Source organism: Lactuca saligna, chromosome 3, assembly GCF_052625555.1.
Source record: "Lactuca saligna cultivar CGN05327 chromosome 3, ASM5262555v1, whole genome shotgun sequence".
Classification (NCBI taxonomy): domain Eukaryota; kingdom Viridiplantae; phylum Streptophyta; class Magnoliopsida; order Asterales; family Asteraceae; genus Lactuca; species Lactuca saligna.
Genome location: NC_136419.1, coordinates 45,959,480 through 45,979,898, shown reverse-complemented (window position 1 = coordinate 45,979,898; position 20,419 = coordinate 45,959,480). Strand labels below are relative to the sequence as shown.

Sequence of the window (20,419 nt, the reverse complement as noted above, 5' to 3'; positions counted from 1 at the left end):
GTTTTTCCGGGTTTTCTGGTTCTAAACCCACTTTATCCGGTTCCAACCTACCCACTTTATTGTTTTCGGGTTTTCCGGTTCTAGACCCACTTTAACCGGAACCGTACCCGGAACCGAACCGGAACCGATTCCTATATACCGGTCTGGTTCCCGGTTCTACAAAATCCCATTAACCGGTTCCAGGTTTTCCGGGTTCGGGTCCATACGGTCCGGGTTTGGACCCACTTTTATCCCTAGTTGGTGGTGTTGAAGCATGGTGGTGGTGGTGGTTGGTGTAGCTGGGTGATGGTTAGTGGTGATGGTGGGAGGTGGGTAGGGTGTTGGTTACGGGTGGTGATGATAGGCGGTAGAGGCGAGTGGTGGTGGTGAGGGTGGTGGTGGTGGTGATGGTTACGGGTGGAAGTTGGTGGTTAGTGGTGGTTGTGATAGGTGGTTGGTAGTGGTGATTGGTAATGGTCGGTGGTGGTGAATCGAAGTTGGTGGTTAGTGGTTAGTGGTGGTTAGTGAGTCGTAGGTGGAGGTGATGAGTGGTGGGTGGTGGTGGATGATAGGTAGTGGTAGTGGGTGGTGTTGGTTAATAAGTTTTTTGAATTGTTTGTAATTGTTTTTTTTAACTTATATGAATAATATATTATAATTTTATTTAAATAAAGATTAAATTATTGAAATTGTCCATGTTGTTTGGATAAAATTACGCATTGGATCCCTAATGTTTTTTTTGCACTCGGAAAATCCCTAACATATCATTTTGTTGCGTTAACAGTCCCTTGTAGAAATAAAAAGACTATATTACCCTTGACATTTTATTTTTTCAATTTTTCTGTATTTATAAATTATTTATCAATTAAAGAAAATAAGTTATAAGTAATTTATAAATAAGTAGGTCCAATTACCCTTCTCCCTCCCCCTCTACCTTCCACTACCACAATCCACCTCCGGAAACCTCTGGTAATGTAACGACCCGTTTCCGGTATGATGATTTCTTGGTATTTATTTTGAAGTTTTGCAAGAGGGACTCGGCGAGTTCATAGCCTGACTCGCCGAGTAGGGGCGGGATTTCGAGCACGTGTTAGCTGGCGACTCGGCGAGTCCATATTCTGGACTCGGCGAGTCTGTCCGTCTGGGAGAAACCCTAAATCTCCGAGTTGCCCACTATTTAAGCCACCTTATGGCCTCCATTCTCGCCTCCTTCACCCTCAGAAGTTGTGAGAAAACCCTAATTCGTTCTTGAGTGATTTTTAGTGATTTTGTGTGTAATTGTGAAGGCTTGAAGAAGGAGAAGAAGAAAGGAGCAAGGAGAAGGATTGTAGAACAGAGATTCAAGGGAAAGCAAGAGCTCTTTGAGGTATTCTTAAGATTTCCTTCCCTTTTATGCTTTAAACCCCCCCCCCCCTCTAGATCTAGTTGATGCTTTTCTCAAGCCTTATGTTGATATGGAAGCCCTATTATGCTGAGATATCCTTAGATCTGTTCATTTAGGAGTTCTAGAGCCCAGATCTATTGCCTTTATGGAGCTATTTTTGCATCATAACCCTAGATCTACCCCTTTTAAGTGTCTTTAAGCCTTTATCCCCTTTTTCATGTGTTTGTACACGTAAAGTTGGAAACTTTACGTGGTAAATCAGCTTATTCGACTCAGATCTATCATTTGTATGTATTGGATTCGATCAGAATCGAGAGTAGAATAGTTGCATGGCGGTGACTCGGCGAGTCGGAAGAACGACTCGGCGAGTCGAGTCGCGAGTCCCCGATTTCTTCCTTTTGAGCGGTGTCGAGTGGGACCAGTGAGTAGTGAAGTGGACTCAGCGAGTTTGAGGGTAGACTCAGTAATGAAGGGACTCGGCGAGTTGTTCATACAACTCGGCGAGTCCAAGGCAATCTTCTTAAGCTCAAGAATAACTCGTCGAGTTGTTCATATGACTCGGCGAGTCGGATGAAGATTGTCTGAGTTCTTGGATCGAGAGGGTACTCATCGAGTCGATGCCATACTCGACGAGTAGTAGCGAGTAGGGTCGAGGAGTGAGAATAGGGACTCGGCGAGTTGGCGGCCCAACTCGGCGAGTCAGGTCAACTGAGAGTTGACTTTGACCGAAAGTTGACCTTGACCGAGAGTTGACTTTGACCAAGGGTAAAAGAGTCATTTTACCCAGTGCAGTGTTTAGTATTTGATTGAGTGTGTTTATGGACTTGTAGCCGGGGAGATACCGGAGCAGCAGCAGTTAGCTTCTAGAGCCATACACTCAGCAGCCAGTTTACGAGGTGAGTTCCCTTTCAGTAGGAACGCGTCTACGGCCACAATGCTGGCCCGTTTAATTATCAGTAGTTCCGGACTTTGGTATGATGCAGTAGTTAGAGTGCTTGATGTCTTTGTGATACAAGCATGTTTGTGTTATGTGTTCCGGACTCTGTACCGATGCAGTATGCAGTATATGTGTTTATAATAGTTGTTATGTTTTATGCTATGCCATGATCAGTCAGTTCCGGACTTCGGTACGATGCAGTTAGTTCCGGACTTCGGTCCGATGCAGTCCGTTCCGGACTTCGGTCCGATGCAGTTAGTTCCGGACTCTGGTCCGATGCAGGGGACAAGGTCCCAGTCAGTTCCTGACTTCGGTCCTATGCAGCTAGTTCCAGACTTCGGTCTGATGCAGTGGGCAAGGCCTAATATGTGCTTTATATATGTATTGTATGATATGTGGTAGTTTGGGGGAGCTCACTAAGCTTCGTGCTTACAGTTTCAATTTTGGTTTCAGGTACTTCCGCAAGCAGAGGGAAGAGCTCGGGATGATGGCATCGCACACACCATAGCTTCAGGTTTTATCCTGGGAGTTGATTTAGTTTGTAATTTTGATATGACATAGATATGATACAGTTTTTCCGCACAGTAATTTTTATTATGTTTGGGATACATCACGTATGGTTTTTATAATATGACATTCAGATTATGGTTTTTGGTTATATTGAAAAATGAAATTTTTGGGTCGTTTCAAATTGGTATCAGAGCCCTGGTTTGAGGGATTCGGATATACTTCCGGGTGTATCTGAACTCAAACTAAGGGGAAATAAAAAGATTTTTAAAAGGAAAATGTTTTCTAAAAGAATTTTGAAAGCACTTAGAAAGAAAGAATTTTTTTTTTAAAGAGATAAAGGTGTGGTGCATGCGATCAGCCGAGCTCAAGTAAGTACTCCCAAATTACCCATACAAGTTATTTGTTCAGTTTCAGTAGAACAGCATGCTAGTATAGGACTAAGGATCTAGGAGGATGCCTTATGTGCCTGCTTTATGTGTTACAGCTTTATGAGTATTGCATGCTAGTATTGAGTAGACAGCAGTAGGATAGCCTGTTTAGGTTATGCCTGATAGTATGAGCTTAGCATTGTATGCTAGTACAGTTTCTCGTTATGAGAATAGTTTTGCCTGAGTATGTTTCCTTTATCCGAATGTTGCTTGCTTCGTGCTTTGTGGGGTTCTGAGTGATGGGAGTTAGCCATTAGGTGAACACGTCTCGCCACATGTGATCAGGGTTGAATAATCCCAGAGTGCTGGAACTGGCCCTATTGCGCAGCTCTTGTTTGAGTCCAACCGTTATAGGGACAGGTCTTTTACTTGAAGGATTATCTAATCCTCGTCACATGTGATGGTGTTCAGGTGGTGGCAAATTAGCATTATAAGGAGACCTCCAGCAGCTGAGGATTAGTTGAGTTGAGTCTGAGGTTTCCCTAGGGCAAGCCTAGGATGAGAGTAGTGGAAATCAGTAGTAGTAGAAGTGACTTGGTGGAGTCAAGGCAGTTCTTGAAGAAAGTACGGATAGATGTGGAAGGTAGTATGGGCCCGTACTACTGAAAGCATAGGATCCGTACTCGAATCAAGAAAGGCTGAGACAATACCAGGAAGCTAGTTGTAGTATCAATGATCCCTTGAGATATTTCCGTTTTCTGATGTAGTTGTGATGTGTTTCAGAATGGTGGTTTTGCGTTCCAGACCAGCAGCCGGCAGTGGAGGTGCCGGGGAGGGATCAGGTTCAGGCTCAGGGGACGAGCGCATGGATGAGCAGACCCGAGAGTTTCTTTCTTCGGAGATTACGCGCATCATTATAGAGCAGACTCCTGTGATCTTCGGTTCGATCAATGAGGGAATTCTAGAGCTGATGGATGAGAGAGTGGGCACCTTCCGTGCCGAGGTGGCGGCCATGATGGGGTCGCGCACCCTTACTTTCAGGGAGTTCAGGGCATGTGGAGCTCCGGATTATCATGGGGCGCGGGACCCTATAGCGAGTACTAGATGGTTGGCGGATGTGGCCAACGCTTTCCGCACTAGCAGGTGTCCCGAGGGGGACAAGGTCAGATTGGCATCCTGTCTTCTGAAGGACAGGGCACGAGATTGGTGGGAGGAGGTCGGACATGCCATTGGGGATGATGCAGCATTGGACGCCATGACCTGGGCTGATTTCTCTACCAGGTTCAGGGCGGAGTTTGCACCGGTTATTGAGGTGCAGCAGTTAGCTAGGGAGTTTCAGGACCTCACCCAGACTACAGAGATAGTGGCGGAGATCACCGCCAAGTTCAGGGAGAGGGCTCTTCTCGTTCCTCAGTACGTGGCTGATGAGGAAATGAAGAAGGCCCGTTATCATGAGATGTTGCGGAGCGATATCTGCCAATTTGTGAGCCGGTCCAGCTGTAAAACGCTGGAAGATATGATTGCTAGGGCTCGGGAGAGGGAGATTGATCTCGAGATAGAGAAGAAGAGGAAACCGGAGGCGGTTCTGGGTTCAGGCGGTTCGGGCAAAAAGCCCAAGGTTTCAGATCACAGATCTAGGAGTCAGCAGAGCCACGGTCGATGTGGCAAGTGTGGGAGATTGCACGAGGGGGCGTGCAAGGTAGGGAGTTCCGGCTGCTACAAGTGCGGTCGGATTGGGCATTTGAGTAGGGATTGTACGGCCCCTGCTACTGCCGTTGCAGCATCAGATCTGATTTGCTTTCAGTGCAATCAGAGGGGACATAAAAAGTCCCAGTGTCCGAGTTTAGCTGCAGCAGGGAAGGTGGTTGCACCTGCCCCTGCTACCTTGAGGATTATAGATGGCCGGCAGGGCCGAGCTGATGCGCCAGTGGCGAAGAGTAGGGCATTTCAGATGACAGCAGAGGAGGCGCGAGCGACTCCTGATGTGGTGACGGGTATATATCTTCCCTCCATCTCTTTATTATTATTATCGTTTGAACATTGCTTATGATTGTATGTTTTATTCAGGGTTGTTCTCTGTGAACGACATTTCTGCTATGGTATTATTCGATTCGGGGGCTACCCGATCATTTGTATCGCTTGCGCTTAGCAAGAGATTTAGTAGAGCTCCAGGGGAGCTGGATTGTCCATTAGAGGTTGAGATAGCAGATGATAGGACCGTGAGGGTCGGCAAAGTGCATAGAGGGTGTTCCCTTCAGTTGTTCGATGAGCAGTTTTCAGTGGACCTGGTACCTATTCCCCTGCGAGGGAATAAGGTTAATGTGGGCATGGATTGGCTAAACCCCAATGGGGCGGTGATTGATTGTGAGCTTCAGCTAGTAAGGGTTCCCACTCCCAGTGGGGGAGAGTTAGTGATTCAGGGTGAGAGACCACAGCGTGGACCGACCTTTTGTTCCGCCGCTAGGGCGAGGCGCTATGTTCAGCAGGGTTGCACTGGTTTTGTAGCTTACGTATTGGATGCCCGGGAGAAGGGCAAGGCGACAGTTGATGATGTCCCTATAGTGGTGAGACTACCCGGATGTGTTTCCCGAGGATTTGCCGGGGATACCTCCTGAGAGACAGGTTGAGTTCAGGATCGACCTAATTCCTGGTGCGGCTCCGATAGCCAAGGCACTGTATCGACTAGATCCCCCTGAGATGCAGGAGTTGTCTACACAGCTGCAGGAGCTGTTAGACAAGGGATTCATTCGGCCGAGCAGTTCGCCTTGGGGAGCGCCGATCTTGTTTGTGAGGAAGAAGGATGGGTCACATCGTATGTGTATAGATTATCGGGAGTTGAATAAGGTAACGGTGAAGAACCGTTACCCACTTCCGAGGATAGATAATTTGTTTGATCAGCTTCAGGGAGCGTCTTGGTTCTCCAAGATCGATCTACACTCCGGTTATCATCAGATGCGGGTTAGAGATGAGGATGTACAGAAGACTGCTTTCAGGACCACGTATGGTCATTATGAGTTTGTGGTGATGCCATTTGGGCTCACCAATGCTCCAGCCGCGTTCATGGATCTCATGAATCGCGTGTGCAGGCCGATGTTGGATCGGTCAGTGATAGTATTCATAGATGATATCTTGGTATATTCCAAGACGCAGGAGCAGCATGAGGAGCACCTGCGGGAGGTGCTGGAGGCTTTGAGGAGGGAGATACTTTTCGCAAAGTTCTCCAAATGTGAGTTCTGGTTGCGCGAGGTGCAGTTCCTTGGTCACCTCGTCAACCAGAAGGGTATTTTGGTAGACCCGGCCAAGATAGAGGTCGTGATGCAGTGGGAGGTCCCGAAGTCTCCATCTAAGATTAGGAGCTTCCTAGGGTTGGCAGGGTATTATCGGAGATTTATTCAGGACTTCTCCAAGATAGCAGTGCCGCTCACCCGACTGACCAGGAAGTCGGTGGTATTTCGTTGGGGGCCTGAGCAGCAGGCAGCGTTCGAGACCCTCAGACAGAGATTGTGCGAGGCTCCGATTCTTACCTTGCCAGAGGGAGTAGAGGACTTCGTGGTCTACTGTGATGCCTCGATCACAGGTATGGGAGCAGTATTGATGCAGCGAGGCCATGTGATAGCTTATGCCTCGAGACAGTTGAAGCCTCACGAGGCTAATTATCCTACCCATGATTTGGAGCTGGGGGCAGTTGTGTTTGCCCTCAAGATTTGGAGGCATTACCTTTATGGGGTCCGTTGTACTATTTACACGGATCACAAGAGTTTGAGGTACCTTATGGATCAGTCGAGTCTGAACATGAGGTAGAGGAGGTGGTTGGATGTGCTAAAGGATTATGATTGTGAGATCCTTTACCATCCAGGGAAGGCCAATGTGGTGGCCGACGCCCTAAGCCGCAAAGTGTCAGCGGCCCCTATCATAGATCTGTGTTTGAGGATGACAGTGATCACTCCATTGTTGGAGCGGATCAAAGAGGCTCAGGTGGAGGGCCTCAAGGAGGAGAGGCAGAAGTGTGAGAGGATAGTGGGCCGAGTAGCCTCGTTTGATTATGACAGTCGGGGATTGCTGACGCTTCACGGGAGGGTGTGGGTACCGTACTAGGGTGGAGTACGGCAAGTATTGATGGACGAGGCTCATAAGTCTCGATTTTCTATCCACCCAGGGGCGACGAAGATGTATCGAGACCTTCGACCTGATTATTGGTGGCCCTGCATGAAGTGGGATGTCGCCTGGTACGTTGAGAGATGCCTGACCTGCCGGAAGGTCAAGGCGGAGCACCAGAGACCTCATGGCAAGATGCAGCCGTTAGACATTCCCGTGTGGAAATGGGAGGACATCACCATGGATTTTGTCACCAAGCTTCCCAGGACCGCACGAGGAGTGGACTCGATATGGGTAGTAGTGGATCAATTGACGAAGAGTGCCCATTTTATCCCGATCCAGGAGAGTATATCGGCGGAGAAGTTAGCCGATATCTACGTGCGGGAGATTGTGGCACGTCATGGAGTACCGATATCGGTGGTGTCAGACCGAGATGTCCGTTTTACATCCAGATTCTGGAAGCGGTTCCATGACGAGATGGGTACTCGTCTCCATTTCAGCACCGCTTTCCACCCTCAGACGGACGGGCAGAGCGAGAGGATGATTCAGACTCTCGAGGACATGCTTAGGGCATGTGTTCTAGATTTCGGTGGCAGTTGGGATACGTATCTTCCGTTGGCAGAATTTTCGTATAACAACAGTTATCATGCGAGCATTGACCGACCTCCCTTTGAGATGTTGTATGGGAGGAAGTGTAGGACCCCGATTTGTTGGGGCGAGGTCGGTCAGCGAGTCATCGGGAGCACAGAGGTGGTGCTCAAGACGACCGAGTTGATCCAGCAGGTCCGTAGTAGACTACAGACCGCGCAGAGTCGGCAGAAGAGCTACGCCGACAGGAGACGTTCAGACTTGGAGTTCCAGGTGGGAGATATGGTCCTTCTGAAGGTCTCACCTTGGAAGGGTCTCACCTTTGAGGTATTCTTCATATTTCCTTCCCTTTTATGCTTTAAAACCCCCCTCTAGATCTAGTTGATGCTTTTCTCAAGCCTTATGTTGATATGGAAGCCCTATTATGCTGAGATATCCTTAGATCTGTTCATTTAGGAGTTCTAGAGCCCAGATCTATTGCCTTTATGGAGCTATTTTTGCATCATAACCCTAGATCTACCCCTTTTAAGTGTCTTTAAGCCTTTATCCCTTTTTTCATGTGTTTGTACACGTAAAGTTGGAAACTTTACGTGGTAAATCAGCTTATTCGACTCAGATCTATCATTTGTATGTATTGGATTCGATCAGAATCGAGAGTAGAATAGTTGCATGGCGGTGACTCGGCGAGTCGGAAGAACGACTCGGCGAGTCGAGTCGCGAGTCCCCGATTTCTTCCTTTTGAGCGGTGTCGAGTGGGACCAGTGAGTAGTGAAGTGGACTCAGCGAGTTTGAGGGTAGACTCAGTAATGAAGGGACTCGGCGAGTTGTTCATACAACTCGGCGAGTCCAAGGCAATCTTCTTAAGCTCAAGAATAACTCGTCGAGTTGTTCATATGACTCGGCGAGTCGGATGAAGATTGTCTGAGTTCTTGGATCGAGAGGGTACTCATCGAGTCGATGCCATACTCGACGAGTAGTAGCGAGTAGGGTCGAGGAGTGAGAATAGGGACTCGGCGAGTTGGCGGCCCAACTCGGCGAGTCAGGTCAACTGAGAGTTGACTTTGACCGAAAGTTGACCTTGACCGAGAGTTGACTTTGACCAAGGGTAAAAGAGTCATTTTACCCAGTGCAGTGTTTAGTATTTGATTGAGTGTGTTTATGGACTTGTAGCCGGGGAGATACCGGAGCAGCAGCAGTTAGGTTCCAGAGCCATACACTCAGCAGCCAGTTTACGAGGTGAGTTCCCTTTCAGTAGGAACGCGTCTACGGCCACAATGCCGACCCGTTTAATTATTAGTAGTTCCGGACTTTGGTCTGATACAGTAGTTAGAGTGCTTGATGTCTTTGTGATACAAGCATGTTTGTGTTATGTGTTTCGGACTCTGTACCGATGCAGTATGCAGTATATGTGTTTATAATAATTGTTATGTTTTATGCTATGCCATGATCAGTCAGTTCCGGAGTTCGGTCCGATGCAGTTAGTTCCGGACTTCGGTCCGATGCAGTCCGTTCTGGACTTCGGTCCGATGCAGTTAGTTCCGGACTCTGGTCTGATGCAGGGGACAAGGTCCCAGTCAGTTCCGGACTTCGGTCCGATGCAGTTAGTTCCAGACTTCGGTCTGATGCAGTGGGCAAGGCCCAGTATGTGCTTTATATATGTATTGTATGGTATGTGGTAGTTTGGGGGAGCTCACTAAGCTTCGTGCTTACAGTTTCAGTTTTGGTTTCAGGTACTTCCGCAAGCAGAGGGAAGAGCTCGGGATGATGGCATCGCACACACCATAGCTTCAGCTTTTATCTTGGGAGTTGATTTAGTTTGTAATTTTGATATGACATAGATATGATACAGTTTTTCCGCACAGTAATTTTTATTATGTTTGGGATACATCACGTATGGTTTTTATAATATGACATTCAGATTATGGTTTTTGGTTATATTGAAAAATGAAATTTTTGGGTCGTATTTTTGGGTCGTTTCAGGTAAACTTCGTTTATAAAATCAAAATCTGAAACTACCTCACCACTCTATATAAAATCAAAACATGAAACCAATACTAAACCAAACCATAAATCAAAACCAAATCCTTCAAAAAATGATCAATGATCAATCAACTACGTATCTGGAACATCAACTGAGGGGAGGTAGTAGAGGTGAGGCGATCGTTTTCTTGCTGTGATTCCCTTTGAGATTGTTGTGATTATGACCACCCAACCTCCAAATGATGACCATCTTCTTCTACCTTACACCACCACTTCCTCACCATATATAGTTGGTTTGAGCTCCCACCACCCCACCCCAATACACGACTAAATACCCAATAAAACTCTTTTCCGCGTATATGGATCTAAATCTGCCGACATCCCTCATCTGCTTCCTCTACTTGCTGGAAAGAACATAAAGCTTCAAGTATTGATTTAGCAACCTATTATGAGTTGTGTTTCATCTCCTTATTATGGATTTTCATCGATTTAGCAACCAATCAATTTGGGAATGATGGTTTTCTTTTGCTCAATTATCTAATTCCCCTCCTAATTAAATCAGTATAATAACAAAATGCTTACTCTCTATCTCTCGATTGTCTTTTTCCTTGACTGTTTATCGATGAAACGGGGGAAACATACTTTCACATTCGTCTCCTTGTTCGATTTTTGGGTTTCCGTGAAAAGGAGATCGATGTTGTCATCTTTTCTCCACCTATATGCATTCAAAAATTTATTTTTTAGTATGCATTTCATTTTTACTTTTGGATGTTTATTTGGATTTCAATTTTTTTAGTGCAAGTTAAGTTTCGTGATTTGGTTTTTATTTGATTTCAGTGCGTGTAGAAGGAGGTAGAAAGAAATGACGGTGTAGAAGGTGAATATAGGGCGAGGAAGATCTAGGCCCATTTGGGTGTGAGTGATATATTTGAAGTGATCAGAGTGTTCGGTTCGTGTTTTGGAGCCTAAGGGTATTTTGATAAAGTGTCACTTTGGCTTTTATGGAAATTGGATTTTCATTCAGAAGGTCTTAAGGATGGTATGAGTTGATAGAAGTGTAGGGCTTCTCGTTACCTTTCCATGGATATAAGGATCGTCGGAAACGGGCTTATAACAAAGAAGTTATGGCCTTTGGAAGTTTGGTGGTTTTCAGGTTTAGTCGGGTACGCGGAGCGTACAAGTGAAGAAAGCAGTATGCAGGGTGTACCTTGGCGTATGTTGGGCGTACTGACCAAGATGGTTGTAGGTGCACTTCGGAGTACGCAGGGCGTACCATATATGTTAGATTAGGTGTCTAAGCCCATAACTATAATTGATATGTACTTGACCCGATAGTAGCATGGTCTATTTCGGATTGCATATCACCAGGACAATTTGATAGGATGAATTTTGAGAAGAGGTTAGTTATGATTTATTAATATATTATAAGTTCTAATATATTAATATGATATCATATGATTTAATCAGTATTGATCAAGAATTAATTTGGAATTATAGGGCGGGCCCCGTTATGCGAGTTAGGGCGGGCTCGTTATACTCATTGGGCAGGGCTCATTATATGTTATATGTATGGTATGTGGTATTTTTGGGAACTCATTAAACTTTGTATTTATGGTGGCAGATAGAATCAAGACTCACGGACTGGAATGGAATTGGGCTTGTGATGTTCATAATGCTGGCATGTCACATGATTTGGCCCAAATCACAGCAGTTGTTGGACTATTCACTCCAGGTGCTGCAAGAGACGTCTGGAAATGTGCCCTTGATGTTAGCAGGACCTTTACAACTGGAGCGGTACAGAAGAAATTGGCAGACAACACCACTGGTTTTCGTATTAATTGCATCGAATGGATTAAGGAGGCTCCACTAAAAGTGTTAACATTCGTTTGGAGGGCTAAGATGGATCGTATTCCATCCTCTTTGGCTTTAAGTCAACATGGTGTCAATTTGGCAACAATCTCTTGTGGGTACTGAAATGATGATGCGGAATGTACAAATCATATATTAACTAATTGCAGTTTTGTTAACTCTACTAGGGATTGGATATTCAGGTGGTGTGATATAGGGGATGTGAGAATTAATAGTGTCGGAGAATTGCTTGATTTTGCTTACACATGGGGTAGGTGTCCTAAGAAAAGGAAGATATTGACTTTAATTTGCTACAGGATGCTTTGGTTGGTTTGGAAAGCAAGAAACGAACAGGTGTTCAACCACTATACCATCACTCCAACATTGGTGGCTGACAACATCAAATCCTTAGTGTTTGTGTGGTTAAAACATAGAGGTGGTAGAAAGGAGATAAAGTGGGTAGATTGGAGTTGTTATCCCTTCTTATGCTTGTAATTCCAAATATATTTACTTTCTTATATGCATGTTCTGTTTTTTTTGCCGGATAGCTTATTGCTATTCTTGGCCTTTTATATATCATTTGCCGGTTCCAAAAAAAAAAAGATAAGATATTGATGAAATGCAACCAATGGTCTTGGTTGTTGGTTGTTTAAGATGATATCAAAATATTTACGTTTTAATAAGATTTCTATTTTAATACTATATATTAGAGATGTTTTTTGTTTCCGATTTTGTGTTTTTTAGTCATAATGTTTAAGCAAATCCAAGTAGCTATGTAAAAAGCATAAGAAACCCTTAGGAGTCACTTACAAACCGGTCTACCACCAAAACAAAGGATTCAAATTACAGCGTTTCTAAAAAAAAGTAAGAAATGTTTGTATTTGGATTTATAACATCTTGTATAGATTGTTAACTCTTTATCTTTAGGATACTTATGCAATTAGATGTATAGATTTCTAACAATAGCGTGCCTATACCTTTTTGTTTTGCATGCAATTTCTTGTTAGACCTATTGTTAATTTTATATAAAGCTAGGAAACTTAAAAATGAAAAGTACTATCGATCGATGGGCTATAAATCATAAAACGAAGGGTGTGCGATGTAAAACTACAAACTGCTGCATCTTATATTGAAATGTAAAAACTACAAATTGCTGCTTTATGTATATCACATCCTGGTATCCTGCTGATGATGTATGTCATATATGAAACTGCTGACTTTGTAGCAGTCTCTTCAATACACCTCCAACTTCTCCATAGTTTACAATTTAGCCCCTGTAGATTGATACTTGTATCGGCGAGCCCAAAACAAATAATGGAGGAAATTCAGTGCGCTCAACACGCACATCAACCAGTAAAACTTCTCCAAATGGTAATGGTTCAAGTTTTCTCCCGACAACCATCCAGGGTGGCCGGAGCCTCCCGTGACGCTGTTCACAACCGACACAATAACAGTGCTCAGGTAGTACCCCATAGCCAACGACGCAAATGATAGTGAGGTGGCTAAAGACTTCATATTCGCCGGAGCTTCGGTGAAGAAGAACTCCATCAATCCGGCCAACGTGAAAAGATCAGCAGATCCAAGAAACAAGTATTGGAACGCAATCCATAGAAATGTAATCGGCAACGGCTCGTGAGGGTTGATTCCAGCTCTCATGGCAATCCGTTTGCGTTTGATCTCAACCAGAGCCGCCACAGCGGTGGCCATTACTGACAGAAGCAACCCAATTCCAATCCGTTGCAAGTGTGAAATACCCATTTCGGATTTTGTAGCTCTTCGAGCAAATGGGATTATGATATGGTCATAGATCGGAGCAAGGAAGATGATGAACATCACCGGAAAAACAGGGAGGGAGGCTGCCGGAACTTTTAGCGACCCAATCTTCGTGTTCATGGTTGACGCTTGTTGGACTGAGAATGTGGAGAGTTGAGCCAAACAACAATTGAGCATGATGGTGCAACCAAAGATCGGAAGGACCCTGAGGACGATTTTGACTTCTTCAACTTGTTTGACTGAGCATTGGAGGAAACTATATGCTGGTTTGTTTGTTGTTGCATGGTTTAAGAATTTTAAACTTGTTGTCGGGGTTTCGGTTTCTTCAAGATCTTTTGTGACAGTTTGTTGTTGTTGGGTATCATTTGGCGACAGCGACATGCTCACGATCGCATTGCTTGGACTTCTTGCGACACAAGCATTTAATATTGCCGCAATCAGTACCTGAAAGGGATAATAAATATTGACATAACAAGTTTGAAGTGTTAAAGACACTCAAAGAAAACTATTGCAACAAAGTTGATAGTGACCCTCCGTACGAGTAATAATTTCTAGGGGTAAAACTAAGGTCAAGAAGTCGTAAAATGACAACCTAATGTGTAATTTGTTCCATTGGGTCAATGAACTTTAAATGTCTACATAGGAAGCACGATTAAAAGCTTAGTGACCTAGATGGAGCAAATGAAAAAATAGATAGAAAAATTACCGAAGACCAAAAATGTAAATTAAGACTAAAAGCTTTAAACTATTTGTAATTCATAACATTAATTATTACCTTAACTATCATGGTGAGAGGGCTTCCGGAAGGGATTTTGTTCTTATAAAAACAAGAGCCAGCTAAAAATACCGGGATAGACAATAAGATAGTCAACATAGAGATACCGAAACCCCATTCCCATCCTTTGTTATCTTCAATCCAAACCACGAGTGTAACAGCAATGAGAGCGCCAACAGAAAGGCAAAACATGAAGTAGTTGAAAAACGTTGATCTTTGCTTTCTTCCCTTCATAGAATTATCATCAAACTGTTCAGCCCCATGCACAGGCAACGAACCCTTTATGCCACCTACACCTAACGCGATCAAATAAAGGCCCAAGAAAAGTAATGAGGCTTTGGCACCATGCACTTCTTGACATGGGATTGTGGCTTCTATAGGGTTGCATTCGGGTGGCTTTAGAGATGATGAACGAGCTTGTATTGTGAGTATCACAAGACCCTAGTTAGATATCAAAAGCAAATCGTTAAAATCCTAACGTGACACGATATAATATGTTAGATATGCTTAAAAATGTGTGTAGTGCTAATTTATGTCTTGCATCTTACTGACAATTGTGCATAAGAAAGGGTGGGTTTTTGTGTGGATGTCATTATCTCAATCTAGCAAAATTGACCCAAAATCTAAACATCGTATCCCACTAAAATGCCACTTTGGACTTTAAACATGGTTTTTTAAAGTACTCGAATGTCAATTATACATCTAAAGTAAGAATAATAAGACAAAAAACATAGACTATGAAAATCAACGTCATCATGTAAAAAAATTAGGATTAAGTTATATCAAATCTTGAAGGAACCAAGATTTTTGAATATTAGCATTTAAAAAGATCAATTTTAGAGTAAAAGCTTAAATGAAAGATAGGCTATAGTTATACTAGTGGCAAAAACTGACACGATATGAAGTCGACATGAAATAAATGGGTATGAGTAAGATATTTCAACATGTTTAATTAAACGGGTTGATACAACACAACATGAAAATTAATCAGGTAAGGTTAACGTTGAGAACTTCGAATATGACTTGAAAATGACCTGTTTATATGTAAGTTTTCTAAATATTTTAAATAAACTAGAAATACCAAAAACCTAAACAATATGTAAAAAGAAAACCTTTAGATTGACTTTCATTTTCAGTTTTTTTTAGTTATCGCCCAAATTAAACGGTCCCTACGACCATTCCCTCATCCTTATGATCCCGCCCACCTCCTTCCAACTTATATTCATTTCATTTTGCTCTCTAAACATATTATAAATTTAGTGATTCCGCCTCCTAACTATTATATTCATTTCCACATATCTCAATTATACTCTTTCAACATGGTTAGTATTTCAACATCACATGCCACAAAATTTTTTAAGGTATATGCCTAACCCAAAACCCAACACGAAAATAAACAGGTTGGCATGACACGACAAGTTAATTAAACGGGTCGGGTTAAGGTCAAGCTCTCTCAAACTATTTACTGTTTACGACACAAACCCGACACGACATGACACGTTTGTGAGGCCTAGGTAAAGTGAACTTTAAGTTGGTGTAGTCTTGCAAGCAAAATTAACATTCACCTCTCCCCTGCTAGCTCCACCAATGTATCTAACATGTCATGTTACAAGATATTGCTCGTGACACGTACTTAAAGTATAGTGTTGTGAAATTTAAGTGCTTTGTTTCCATGCAAAAAACGTTTTATTCTCTTCTATGATCAACTTTTGTCCTACAACTCTACAAGGATCAAACTCGTTGAATCATATTGTCCGACATGCTTTTTTCACCTAATTTTAAGACCTTCGTCGTCTCATCAATCAAAGGACGTTATCCATACTTTTGACTTTGAATGGTACCCTTGTGGTAATTTACGTTGTCTGTATTTTTATACGTTGTACTATTTTGAAGTTAAAGAGACCCAAATTTAAAGGTATATTGAAGTTTGAACATTAAAGGGTGAAGTGAAAGGTGGTATCACGTGGTACAACTGTGAATGCAACAACGTTTTTCGAGAACGCATTAAAAGGGATAAGACATTAATGATATATCTTGTTTTTGTTTTCCGAAACAATAAAATGAATTTATCTGTTACATGAGGTATGGCCCTACACATCATAAAACTTTTTAAACAAAAAAAGTTTTCACGTTTAAACTTATGAAAAAAGAAAAATGCTAAATGTACTTTAATCATTGTACTTGTATTTTATAAAGTAATCAGTAAAGAGTACTCTACAATTTTGTCAACATAATTTAATTATTCTTTTATCAAATATATTATTAATATTGCAACAAATTAGGATTAATGATAATGATGACGATGTAACTAGTTAAATAACTCACTTATTTCAACAAATTCCCACCAAATCATCGTATTTATGATGGTCAAATGAAATAAATAATCATGTTAAAGTAATTATTTCAACAATTTTTTTTAATGAAATATAGTATCTACGATGGTCAAACAACCAACAAGTTTATAAGCTATTTCATTTTTAAGTTTTTTATTTTGTCATATTTGTAAAACCAACAAATAAATTTATGCTAACTTTTTTTTGAAAACAACTCAAATTAACATTTTAACAGGCTTATTTAGTTATTTAAATTATCTTAAAAAATATACCATTTATTAAATAAAAAAAATTTAATCTACTACATAACATTTTATATATTTTAATTAGTTTATGAGAGTATTTTACAAAAATACATTTTTATTTGCTACCAACTACTATTTTAATTATCATCTAGTTTCTTCGGTTTGTACGTAAAACGTAAGCTTATCAATGATAATAATTGATTGAGTTGGTTCAAATTAATAGTACCAACCTTTTAAGAGTGAATATTTCAAAAAAGGCATTTGACATAAAATAAAACTTAATTGATAAAATCAAATTTAATTCTATAATAAATGCGCGATAGATGTAACGTACACAATAGTAAGCTAATTCACCATATCTTGCATTTCAATAGATAAACAAATTATTAATACTTATAAAAAATGTTAAGACATGAATAAAAAAAGGTTATTAATAAATTCAAATTTAGCAAAACAAAATAAAGTATATTAATTAATTTATATTTTTTAAACTAGACATGTTATTAATTAATTTACATAAATAGTATAAATAGACAATATAAATATAAGGTTTAAATTAAATATTTTATTTATAAATGGTAATTTTTTTATTACTTAATAACAAATAATAACATTTAATAGTTACTTCCACATAAGAAACCATTCAACAGAAAAGTTATTTGTCGTTGCCGTTTTGTAGGACTATATATATATATATATATATATATATATATATATATATATATATATATATATATATATATCCAAAATAAAAAAAGATTTTTTTTTGTTAAATATCAACTTTAGCTGAATTGTTTAATAAAAAACAAATTATTATTTAATCGAATAAAGATAGATATTAAATGATATCAATAATTATAATTCTTTTTTATGGAAACTAATTAAATTCGTCATTAATATTAGCAACAATATTTTTTCGGAATGAATTCGCATCTAGTTTTTCATGTATGAGTTCGTATGTTATTTCATAACCCACTCACTCAAAATACAACAATATTGCTTATAATATGGAGAACGATAGTATATTATAATAAAATGAGAGTATGTATCCAGAAGAATGAGATTATATTATAACACAATGAGATGTTCTTGATATTCAATGCAACTTTGTTGTATATTAAATGAGTGGGTTCATAAACAAAACATAAACTCATACATAAAAACCTAGATGTGTATTCATTCTGAAAGAATGTTATTACTAATATTAATAATGAATTAAATTAGTTTATACAAAAAAGAGAATTATAATTAGGATATCATTTAATATAAATACAATTATTGAAATTATTAAATATCTATCTTTATTTAATTAAATAATTATGTAATTTTACTAAATTCTTATTAGTGCATTTTAACACAAAATAAATACAAGAAATAGATAAACCTAACTCCATGTATATGGACATCTATAAGAGATATTCCGTATTAACTATTTTAGCTATATTCTTCTATAGTAAATAAATGTAACGAGTGTTTAAGTCCTCATAGTGGGCATGGCAAGGGCTTACACCCACTCTCCCCTCTCATTCCACATGTTGAGTTGGAACTATTTCTCACCAAAGGCTTGGAGATGAGAGAGAAAACTAAATCATAGTTTTTAGTTTATCTAACTTTTCAATTTTTTCTTGCAACGGAACTTAGTGGTCCTCCTAAATAACAAGTTAAACAAAGATATATAAGTTATGAAGCTGGCTAAAAAATATCTCATTTTTTATATAGATATCCTATTTAATTTTTAAGATTTTTTATTTGTTGAATTTATACTGTTTTTTGTAAAAATAAATTATACTCCGTATGTTTTAACTTGCACAGGGCAAATTTGATTCACGTGTGACAACCGGTCATCTAGACAACTGGTCATCTAAACAATTAGTGTGTAACGGTTGCATCGCGTGAATCCATATTTTAGCACACAAGTTGTATGGGAAACCATGCCAGATATATCAAAATATTTATTAAATAAAATAAATCAAAATGCAGATATACCAAAATACATATTAAATAAAATAAATGAAAATATAACTAAGTCGTCATGCCGTTTATGAGTGTATGACTTCACACCTTATTATTTATATATAGATGATAATTGTAACAAATATCTTATTCAATTAACACATGGAAGTTGTTGCACTTACCAAAAGTTTGCCACCAAAGGTAGTTTATATTATCAATCGAGGCACACCTTTTTTACTTTTCACTCTTCTTACAAATCTTTTCTGAAGTTAAAATGATAACATTTGCATCAATCATGCACCATCTTTTACACTTTATATTGTGACACTTAAACTTGTTTTAACCGTTCCGAACTTTAAAAAAGTTAAACTAAAACACGTGGCCTCCGATGGTAAAGCAATTTTTTCGATGGATAATCATTCACATATTTATGCCAGAGAGAGAGAGAGAGAGAGAGAGAGAGATTTACCAAGAATTCAACAAGTGCACTTATGAGGTAGATGTGATAAGTGGTGAAGAAAGCATCAGATAAAAAGCCACCAAGAAGAGCAAGTAGAAAAGCAGTTCCCATGAAATTTGTTACATGATTTGCTGCTTTTGAAGGAGAGAAGTGCATGTGTTTTATCAAGTACAAAACCAAGTTGCTTGCATTTGCCAAATATGCCAAGTTCTCCATCACCTCCACAGCTAAATAAAGAAAATTAACCCATCACGATTTGATAACAAAGATTGATCACCCATATAAAGATTTCAAAAACCCATATCAAATATGTGTAAATCTAATAGAAAGGATAAACCCTACTGAAAAAAGTTTCGATCTTGACTTTGATCAACTTTACCTAAAACGAAGGAGGCAGCAAGCATGCCACCATGGTGGCCTTTGATAGCAGGTCTCTTCTTCCAATCCACATAGCCTTCCCATATGTTGGATTGTTCTTGTTCCACTTCCTGCAACACATAATCAAAAAAGAAAAAGAAAAAACCCTAATAGGTTAAGTGATCAACTCCAAGAAGAAAAAAGAACATCATCTTTTTTTATTTTATTTTGTGGATGCTCAAAACTGAAGAGAGGGTGAACTCACCATTTCTCTTGTGAATCTTTTGAAAAGGAGAGTTGGGAGTTGGAAGTGAGGTATCAATTGCTAGGCGAGATGGAGAGAAAAAAGTTTAATTTTAAAGTGAGAGAGAGTTGTCTAGAGAAATCTCCCTCCGTCACTCTCTCTCCAAACCTTCACTTTTTTAGCCGAAAGAAAGATTGCAACTTAAATCGCTTTCACAATCTCACACCCTCTAGTGGAATATATATAGTGCTTAAAAGCCCTTTAAATCGATATTAATTTGTGGCTTTGATTAACAAGTGAGGAGAGAGAAATGTAGAGAAGTATGCTTTCTGTTTACGTGGTGAGAGGGAGGGTATAGAGAGAGCGAGAGGTGTTTTATAGGCACAAGGTAGGAGGGCGGCGTGGGTGTGGGGGTGGGGATGAGAGAAAAAGATGGGCATCAAATGCTCCTATGGTAAATTTTTAAAGGAAGATTTAGATAGTCTTTTCTTTATACTCATTTTATAATGAAAATTCTTTTGAACTTTATTTTAAAACTATTGTATAATTATTTGGTTTCAATTTTTTTTAACAGTAGACTTCAATTAAAA

The 20,419-nt window shown here is 40.3% G+C and overlaps 1 protein-coding gene across 1 annotated transcript; it reads right to left on the bottom strand.

Moving 5' to 3' along the window:
- Positions 1-12,791: 12,791 nt before the first annotated feature.
- LOC145036325 (Major facilitator superfamily protein) lies at positions 12,792-20,187 on the bottom strand. The gene is made up of 5 exons (XM_078984772.1): positions 19,851-20,187; positions 19,608-19,716; positions 19,238-19,455; positions 14,238-14,678; positions 12,792-13,906 (listed from the first exon to the last, which is right to left on the bottom strand). Exons 1-5 carry the CDS (start codon positions 19,851-19,853, stop codon positions 12,950-12,952), a joined length of 1,728 nt encoding a protein of 575 aa, XP_078840898.1. The 5' UTR covers positions 19,854-20,187; the 3' UTR covers positions 12,792-12,949.
- Positions 20,188-20,419: the final 232 nt, after the last annotated feature.